Source organism: Medicago sativa, chromosome 1 (assembly GCF_051527215.1).
Source record: "Medicago sativa cultivar Bolivia chromosome 1, Bolivia_mono, whole genome shotgun sequence".
In the NCBI taxonomy this organism is placed as follows: domain Eukaryota; kingdom Viridiplantae; phylum Streptophyta; class Magnoliopsida; order Fabales; family Fabaceae; genus Medicago; species Medicago sativa.
Window position 1 is genome coordinate 31236980 of NC_140749.1, and position 10119 is coordinate 31247098.

At 39.5% G+C, this 10119-nt stretch overlaps 1 protein-coding gene and 1 pseudogene across 1 annotated transcript; one reads left to right on the plus strand and one right to left on the minus strand.

The window, feature by feature from the left end:
* The first annotated feature begins 275 nt into the window (after nucleotides 1-275).
* LOC146954256 (uncharacterized) lies at nucleotides 276-5476 on the plus strand (annotated as a pseudogene).
* A 3655-nt stretch (nucleotides 5477-9131) lies between these two features.
* Nucleotides 9132-10119, minus strand: LOC146954257 (28 kDa ribonucleoprotein, chloroplastic-like). Its single transcript, XM_085754177.1, has one exon. The coding sequence runs from the start codon at nucleotides 10070-10072 to the stop codon at nucleotides 9227-9229; it is 846 nt and encodes a 281-aa protein (XP_085610303.1). The 5' UTR covers nucleotides 10073-10119; the 3' UTR covers nucleotides 9132-9226.

Sequence of the window (10119 nt, forward strand, 5' to 3'; positions counted from 1 at the left end):
TAGCTTATTAAGATAGTGATCGTCATTATCTGATGGGTGGCACGATCATATTGCTTAGTCACCCCTTTAAATGATATATATTCATACGACCCACAGTCCCCCAAGCACGAGACTTGTAAGGGAGAAGTAAGTAACTTGTTTATGGAGATATTATCTTATTTGATCCCATTTAGGACTATCTAATTTGAGCATGAAAATTATTTTTTGCGCGTAGTTTCTTTTGTGATTGATTAATCAAAAGTATTGTTGAATTATGAGTATCGAATGAAAATTTCTGATAGAAACGTGAATGAAGGAATGGGCCTTGACTTGGGCCCTAAGCCAGGAGTGTGGAAAGTCTATAGTAGGAAGAAGACAAAAATAGCTAAGAATGATGATGTGGCAAAGAATGCATAAGGCGCATGGGCTGGCTTATATAAACAGGGATAGTACTAGAGAATAATCACCTGAGAATACTGTTATGATTGTGTGGGGTCACCTTTGGTGATTTGGGAAGCCTGCGTGCTTTAGGGTTGGTAGCTGCTTCTACCAATTTGTTATCCTTTTCATTTTCTTCTACTGTAATTCTGGATCTTAACATTCAATTACAAAGCTATTTCCACTATTTTATATCATAATTCATACTTTATACCATTTTCTTGTCTGTTATTCCCATCAATTGGTCCGACCTACCGGATAGTTCCCCTCAATTATCAGTGGGTAGATGCCAAGAAAGCCAAAGATGGGAGATCGAATTGACGCGCTTGAAGTCCAGATGGGTGACGTAACCACAACGTTACAAGCTCTAGCCACACAGATGCAACAACATGCCACACAGATGCAACAACAGAGCGTGATCCTTACTGAGTTGAGTAAGCAGATTGGTAAGAAAGTAACGAATCTGGATGGTGAAGGTTCTTCGGGTGAATCGTCTCAGAGTGAATCTCGTTTAGCTGGGAAGAAGGTGAAACTTCCTTTGTTTGACGGAGACGATCATGTTGCTTGGATCACCAAAGCGGAGATCTATTTCGATGTCCAAAACACTCCGGAAGAGCTACGTGTGAAACTGACTCGTTTGAGCATGGAGGGTCCAACAATCCACTGGTTCAATTTGTTAATGGAGACGGAGGATGATTTGTCTTGGGAGAAGCTGAAACGAGCACTCATTGCGCGTTATGGAGGAAGACAATTGGAAAACCCTTTCGAGGAGTTATCAACGTTGAGACAGAAGGGGAGTGTGGAGGAGTTTGTTGAGGCGTTTGAGCTGTTGTCATCTCAGGTTGGAAGACTCCCTGAAGAACAGTACCTGGGTTACTTCATGAGTGGGTTGCAGCCCCAAATTCGACGGAGGGTACGTACCTTGAATCCTCGCAGTCGCATGGAAATGATGCGCATAGCTAAGGACGTGGAAGACGAATTGAAGGAAGAGGATGATGACGGAGAGAAACGTGGGACCAAGAAAAATGGGTTGGACAGAGTGGGCCAAAGTGATTGGGCCGGGTTGCTGACTAACAGAAACGGGTTGACCCGATCGACCGAAACGGGTGGGTCGAATAATATGCAGAAGCCAAATACGACTGGATCTAGTGGAAATTCCAACACAACCCTCATATCTTCAGCTCGCAAAAACGATTCAAATCATCGTTCTGGGTCATCTGAAAAATGGAAAGGGGTTCGTAGCTTCCACAACGATGAAATTGCTGAACGACGTGCTAAGGGCTTATGCTTCAAGTGTGGAGGAAAATACCATCCCACGCTGCATAAGTGTCCTGAGAGTTCTCTGAGGGTGTTGATTTTGGGGGAGGGAGAGATGCTGAATGAAGACGGGGAAATAGTGATTATGGAGGAAGCAGTGGTGGAAGATGGAGAAGAAGAGGAGGTGGAGTGCAGTTTTATGGGAGTTCTGGGTAGAATGGGGGAGTACCAAACTATGAAAGTGGAGGGTAGAATTGAAAATGTGGATTTGGTGGTGCTAATGGACAGTGGAGCAAGCCACAACTTCATTTCACCTAAAATCACGACTGCTCTAGGTCTCACCGTTACTCCGATACGTGCAAAGAGAATTAAATTAGGAGATGGGCACAGAGTGGTGGCTGAAGGAATCTGTAAGGGGGTTAAGGTAAAGTTGGGACCAATTGAAATAGTGATTGATGTTTTGGTTCTGGAGTTGGGAGGATTAGATATGGTATTAGGGATGGCGTGGTTGAGTATGTTGGGAGAGGTGCTCACGGATTGGAAGCTTTTGACGATGCAATTTGTCCACAAAAATCAATTGGTGAAACTCCAAGGTATTGGGGGAAAGCAAGACAGTCAAGGTGATCTGAACTCGTTCTTAAAAGATATACATGGAAGGATTGGATTGGAAGGATGGTGGCCTCAGTTTCAATCCATTGAGGCTGGTACAGCTCTGGAATCACAAGATCTCAATGAAGTTTTGGGAGATTTCCAAGAGGTGTTTAAGAGTCAGATTCTTCTTCCTCCTGAGAGGTCCATAGTGCATCAGATTAATCTCCTCCCAAATCATGGTCCTATAAATGTCAGACCCTACATGTATCCTCATCATCAGAAAGAAGAGATTGAGAAGCAAGTGGCTGAACTCTTGGAAGCAGGAATCATTAGGCCAAGTAAAAGTGCTTTCTCAAGTCCAGTAATTTTGGTAAAGAAGAAAGATAAGAGTTGGAGGATGTGCGTTGATTACAGGGCCCTTAACAAAGCTACAATCCCAGATAAGTATCCCATTCCTATTGTTGATGAATTATTAGATGAATTGAATGGAGCTGTCATGTTCTCAAAAATTGATTTAAAATCTGGTTATCATCAAATTAGGGTGCATGAGAATGATATTGCTAAGACAGCTTTTAGAACTCATAATGGCCATTATGAATATCTTGTTATGCCCTTTCGCCTGATGAATGCTCCTGCCACTTTTCAAGCTACAATGAATGATATTTTTAGGCCTTATTTGAGGAAATTTGTCTTAGTCTTTTTTGATGACATTTTAATATATAGTAAAAATATGCTAGAACATTTGGATCATTTGAAGTTAGTTTTAACTCTGCTATTAGACAATAGTTTCATAGCTAATCAATCAAAGTGCAAATTTGGATGTGTCCAGATTGATTACCTTGGTCACATTATTTCTGGAAAAGGTGTAGCAGTGGATCCTGAGAAAATAGAGTGTATTGTAGCCTGGCCTGAGCCTAAAAATGTAAAAGGTGTACGTGGTTTTCTGGGTCTGACTGGATACTATAGAAGGTTTATCAGAGACTATGGGAAAATTGCCAAACCCCTAACTGAATTGACAAAGAAGGACAATTTTTCATGGGGGGCAGATGCAAATAAAGCTTTCCAACACTTGAAGAAGGTAATGACCACTCCTCCAGCCCTGGTTCTTCCCAATTTCAATATACCCTTTGAAGTGGAATGTGATGCTGCTGGTAGAGGGATTGGTGCTGTGTTGATGCAACAAAGGCAACCAATAGCATTCTTCAGCAAGGCTTTGTCAGAGGGTAACCTGGTCAAGTTTGTGTATGAGAAAGAACTGATGGCTCTGGTCTTATGTATCCAACATTGGAGGCATTATTTGCTGGGCAAAGAATTTGTGGTGTACACTGACCATAAAAGCTTAAAACATTTTTTACAGCAAAGAGTTTCTTTCACCAGACCAGCAATGTTGGTTAGCTAAATTATTGGGATATCAGTTTGAAGTTAAATATAAGCCAGGCTTGGAGAATAAAGCTGTTGATGCACTGTCAAGGATCTATGATGAAGGGGAGATGAATACAATTGTTTCTTATCCTTTGTGGGAGGATAGGGTAAGAATACTTGATGAAATTGCTAAGGATCCATACATCCAACAACTGGCCAATAAGGTGCAAGAAAATCCAGCATCTCATCTTGGATTTGAAGTGAAACAGGGAGTGTTGTTATATCATGGCAGGTTAGTTATATCCCCACAGTCACCTTCCATTCCCTGGTTACTTGCAGAATTTCATGCCACCCCTGCTGGAGGGCATTCTGGTTTTCTCAGAACATACAGAAGATTGGCTGAGTCACTGTACTGGGTGGGAATGCAGAGAAGTGTCAGAGAATTTGTCAGGGCATGTGATGTTTGTCAGAGACAAAAATACAGTGCTACAACTCCTGGTGGATTGTTACAACCTCTGCCAATTCCTAATGCTATATGGGAGGATCTATCCTTAGACTTTTTCACTGGTTTGCCCAAGTCCAAAGGGTATGAGGCAGTTTTGGTAGTAGTGGATAGATTATCAAAATATAGTCATTTTATTTTGTTAAAACATCCTTATACTGCAAAGTCTATTGCTGAAGTGTTTGTTAAGGAGGTAGTAAGATTGCATGGAGTTCCTGATTCAATGATCAGTGATAGAGACCCAATATTTGTGAGTCATTTCAGGTTGGAGCTGTTTAAATTACAGGGCACTAAATTGAAGATGAGCTCATCTTACCATCCTGAAACTGATGGGCAGACAGAGGTGATTAATAGATGTTTAGAAAGCTATTTAAGATGATTTGCCTCTGATCATCCTAAAACATGGTCTCACTGGTTACCTTGGGCTGAATTCTGGTATAATACTACTTTTCATGTCTCAATTGGGAAGACACCTTTTGAGGTGGTGTATGGTAGGCAAGCTCCTCCAATAGTGAAGTTTTTATCCAATGAGACTAGAGTTGCTGCTGTAGCTGCTGAATTGAAAGACAGAGATGAAGCTTTAAGTCAACTGAAGAGGCATTTATCTAAGGCTCAAGAACAGATGTCAAGCTATGCTAACAAGAAAAGAAGGGACCTGAGTTTTGAAGTTGGAGAGTGGGTTTTTCTGAAGTTGAGGCCTCATAGACAGCAATCTGTGGTGAGGAGAATCAATCAGAAACTGGCTGCAAGGTTTTATGGTCCTTTTCAGATAGCTAAAAAAATTGGGGAGGTAGCCTATCAACTGAAGCTACCAGCTGAATCTAGGATACACCCAGTTTTTCATGTCTCACTGCTCAAAAAGGCAGTGGGAAACTATCAGGTGCAAGGTCAGCTGCCCAAAGGACTTGAGATTGATGGGGAAGATGATGTGTATCCAGAACAGGTGTTGGGTTCCAGAACTATAAGACAAGGGGATACTGAGGTGTGGCAGAGCTTGATTAAGTGGAAAAACAAGTCTTTAGAAGATGTTACCTGAGAAGATAATGAGATACTAAAAGGGCAGTTTCCTGAATTTTGCCTTGAGGACAAGGCTGTTTCTAAGGAGGGTGGAGTTGATAGAAACGTGAATGAAGGAATGGGCCTTGACTTGGGCCCTAAGCCAGGAGTGTGGAAAGTCTATAGTAGGAAGAAGACAAAAATAGCTAAGAATGATGATGTGGCAAAGAATGCATAAGGCGCATGGGCTGGCTTATATAAACAGGGATAGTACTAGAGAATAATCACCTGAGAATACTGTTATGATTGTGTGGGGTCACCTTTGGTGATTTGGGAAGCCTGCGTGCTTTAGGGTTGGTATCTGCTTCTACCAATTTGTTATCCTTTTCATTTTCTTCTACTGTAATTCTGGATCTTAACATTCAATTACAAAGCTATTTCCACTATTTTATATCATAATTCATACTTTATACCATTTTCTTGTATGTTATTCCCATCAATTTCAAGGGTTCTTAGTTTCAGACTTAGTTATATTTAGGCTGGATACTCTCGTTGTGTGGAGCATTATATATAGGAGGGATATATATTCTTCCTGCGTGGGAAGACTTACACCAGCATTGCCCAGTGCAACTTTAAAACAGCGGGATGCTGCCTATGTGGGAAGTCTTATACCGGCTCAGATGTCCAGTAGAACTTGCTAACGGATGGATGCTTCCTACATATGGGAAGTCTTATACCGGCTCAGGTTCCTAATGTGACTTGTTGATGGCGGGATGCATCCTACGTGGGAAGTCATATACTGGCTCAGTTGCCCAGTGGGACTTGCTAACGGTGGCATGTTTCCTATGTTGGAAGTCTTATACTGGCTCAGGTGCCCAATTGGACTTGCTAACAATGGGATACTTCCTACGTGGCAAATCGTATACTGCCTGAGGATGCTCCCGTCGCGCGCAAAGTCTTACACAGTCAAGATGTTCATCTGGGCGGTGTTTCTCATTCCTGTAAAAACAAATCTCAAAAGCAAAAAATGGTTATGAAAATTTTGTGATTCATCTTTCATGTTTTCAGTTACAAGGTCATTGCTTTCAAATGTGTTATTTTTCTACGATCTATTTCTGATGAGCTCATTATTTATCTGCCCTTGGCGAGCTTGCTTTTATCCCATTCATGATTTATCCGAAACATAACACTACTTGCGAACTTCCGAAGTGTAAACTATGATAAATAATGAAATTTTAATCATATACAAAAATTTCCATATTCTTGTCAAAAAAAAAATTTCCATATAGTCTAAAAAGCAAAGAATCAAAACATATTTTCGCTAGTTGGAAATAACTCTTCTCCTAATAAATTGGATCTAACTCTTCCATTTATTTATCTTATGTTACTCCTCTTCTTCTTCCTATTAGATTGGGACTAACTTACCAATTATCTTATTTTCTACTCCTTTTCCTTCTCCTATTTAAATTGGGACTAACTACTCCTTTTCCTTCTCCTATTTAAGTTGGGACTAACTACTTCTTTAACTTCTCCTATTAAATTGAAAAATCTTCTACTCTCTTATATCCATCTATGTGGGGTCGTCTCGTATTTCTACAATCCTAATAGGGTTAGAAAGATTACAAGGTCTAATCCCAATCCTTTGGGTTATTAGTTCATTACTTAATGAAATTCTGGCATGTAGGGGACAAATGTCGTATACGATGTCAGGACACCAGGAATATCGAATGCAATGTTAGGACAACGTAACAACACAATTAACAATAAACAACTTAAAAGTAAATTTGCAGGAAGTAATAACACAGAGTATTTGTTAACTCAGTTCGGTGCAATGTCACCTACATCTGGGGGAATCCAAGCCAGGAAGGAAATTCACTATAATAGTATTAGTTTGAAGTCCTATGTAAACAACCTCTGGTTTACTGCCTTCGCATCTAATCACTATCCATGATATTTCTATCTAAGACTCACCTAGATTTGAGATCCCATCTCACTTCCTCTCAATCACGAACCCGTGATTACAACAAATACAATCAAAGAGGAGACACACTCCAATAAACAAAATCAACTTGCTTAAAAGTATACGAGTGATTCACAAATACAACTATCAGCCAGATCTAGCATCGAGGTGATACAAGAGTGGCTCACAAATAATAATGGACAGACTAAAACCCTAAATGATACTTTCACAAATGCGGCTTCAGTGATCTTTTTAGGTTTAGGGTCTTCCTTTATATATCATGAGAATATCATGACCTTGATGGGCAATCGGGCTAAACAATGCAGCTGATCCATAGAATCTTCAGCACAATATTCTAAACGCAAATATACGGTTTCCTTAAATGTTTAGACATCCATTTTGAGAAACACGCCAAACACAACCCGACTTCTGCAGCTTCTTGAAAACACACGTTTCTTGGAGCACAATATTCGTGAATCATATCTTCAATCAATCTTCAGTGATCTCACGAATAAAATCATCAAGAATGCGACACAAGACATGTTATGATGTCGTACCAACATGTCAAGACATATATGGTCCAACATCTTGCTAGAACATATTATTTTAACAAAATGCAGCCAACACAATATAAAAATCTAACACTTAAGTTGTTACTAAGCAATTTATTTAGTTCGCAAAATAAACGATACATGAAACGGGTTCCCAAAAATGAGAGGTGGGTCCTTGAACCACTTAAATACCAAGGCATTCCTTCCCAAAGTCTCTCCCATGCGACTGTTTTACCGTCTACTAGACCTTACTTTTATCATAGAGTATCTAGAGTAGTTTGAAGGGGTGCCTAAATAATTTTGCTAGTGACAAAGGTTGTTTTACGATTCAATTCAGAAAATATGATTACAATTTACAACCGTGTTATTTTATTTCTTCTCTTTTTAAATTGGTACTGCCCCTTCAGTTAATGTTCCACTTCTCTTTCTACTAACTCACCCATAAGTTAAGATGAAATGGAAAATATTTTTGCTAAAATTATGAGCTAGTGAGATATAATTGCCCCTTTAGTTCACGCATTATGTATATGCACCAAAGTAATTTCAAAATAAATTATTTCAATTAAATCGTAAAACCAAGAGTTTTCCTAAATAAATTAGTCCCCGTGAGCATAACTCAGTTGACAGGGACAATGCATTATTATATGCAGAGGCCGGGGTTCGAACCCCGGACACCCCACTTATTCATTTTAAAAGTGAATTCTTAGCCACTAGGCTACTGACAAAAAAACAACTATATTCATGCTAGGAATCCGCAAGTGTATGGTTTGTATGAGTAGTAAAAAGAATGTCGATCCATAGGGAGTTGAAGTAAGTATCAATCTAGTTTTTAGTTTTGATTAAATAAAAGAAATAAGTTTTGAGAATTGTAAAGTGGGAAAAAACCCATTTCTCTACTTTGGTCTTTCGGTCGAGGAAAAGAGTCCACTATTGTAAAGGGTGAATTTTGAAGCAAGAAGTCCACTGTTCTATTAGTTATGTGAGAAGACGGTTCCAATCCAGCTTTAAATGCATTCTGTATCTTAGGAAGCTTCTCTATGTGACTTGACTTTCTTTAACTTGGCATCCCTGAGTACCATGCAAAATCCATATGAAAGTTCTTCAATTTTTACTTTCAATGACTTCAAGCTATATGCAAGGAAGATAGTTTAATCTTCAAAACATTAGGAAATAAGGAGAGAACCTAAGCAATGATGAATTGAAGGGAATCTTAATGCAAGTAAATTAGTTTTGAATAAAATTTTGAAATAAAAAAAAAATTAGTTTCAAGAGACGAAACTCAAATATTCTCCAACAACAAACAAAAACCAATTCTAATATATTCAATTACGAAATCAAATACATACTCTGGGAATAACAAGCATTGGAACCAAGTCAATCATGTGTAAAGTCTTTACTCTTTTTATAATAATAATTTGGTCAAGTCAATACGAAGAAGAAACACACACAAGCATCTCATAAATGAATAACATGTAAACAACTATGCAAGCAAATATAACATAACAACTATCATTTAATACATAAACCAGGAGGAAATGAACACTTTTGAAGAAGAAATAAAAAAAAAATATATACAAAACTTAGTAGTAACTAATACTTAGGTTGTTTTTGGGTGGGCCATTCAACTCTAAGGACGAAATTATGGTAGTCAATCCCATTGAGTCTTTCAATAGCACTCTGTGCACCTTCCTTGGTGGCAAAGTTAACAAAGCCAAAACGGCCACTACAGCCAGTGTTTTGATCAAAAGCAACATCGGCACTGATGACATCACCAAAAGGCTCAAAAAGCTTAAGCAAATCACGGTTCCTTGTCTCGAAGGGGAGGTTGCCTACGGCTACTTGAACAGAATTCTTCTTCTTGTCATCGGATGACCCAGTAGTCATCTCTTCCACAAAAGCTTTAAAGCAAGGAAATACAAACATACCCGCAACCGTTTGTGGGGGACTAAGTTTATATCTAAGACGACGAATTTGATTGTCAGGAGTATGACGACAACAACGTATTGGACGAGGTAATGGACGACTGTCATCATTGTCAGAGGAGACCGTAGTGTCGACGTCTTCCTTGATAGGGGTGGAATATTCAACTCTAAGGACAAAACCCTGGAAGTCAGACCCATTGAGTGCTTCAATAGCCCTCTGAGCATCTTTGTTGTTGACAAAGTTAACAAAACCAAAGCGCCCTTCAAGAATAGCCCATCGATTATTAAAGCATGAGTCTTGCTGAATACCAACATGGGCACTGTTGATAACACCAAAAGGCTGGAAAAGCTTTCGCAAGTCAGTGTTCCTTGTCTCGGGGGGGAGGTTACCTACCCTTACCAGAATAGAATTCTTCTTCTTCTTCTTGTCATCGGTAGTCATCTTCTCCACAAGATCATCACCAACACCGTCTCCACACCGTGACTTCATCGGTTCGCACTCAATCGATGGCATCTTTCAAAGCTCTTATTGTCTTCGATCGGACGATTGGGTTTTCTTGT

Bases quoted from the DNA above. Each gene is read 5' to 3' on its own strand.
- LOC146954257 (XM_085754177.1), bottom strand. From the start codon at position 10,072: ATGCCATCGATTGAGTGCGAACCGATGAAGTCACGGTGTGGAGACGGT.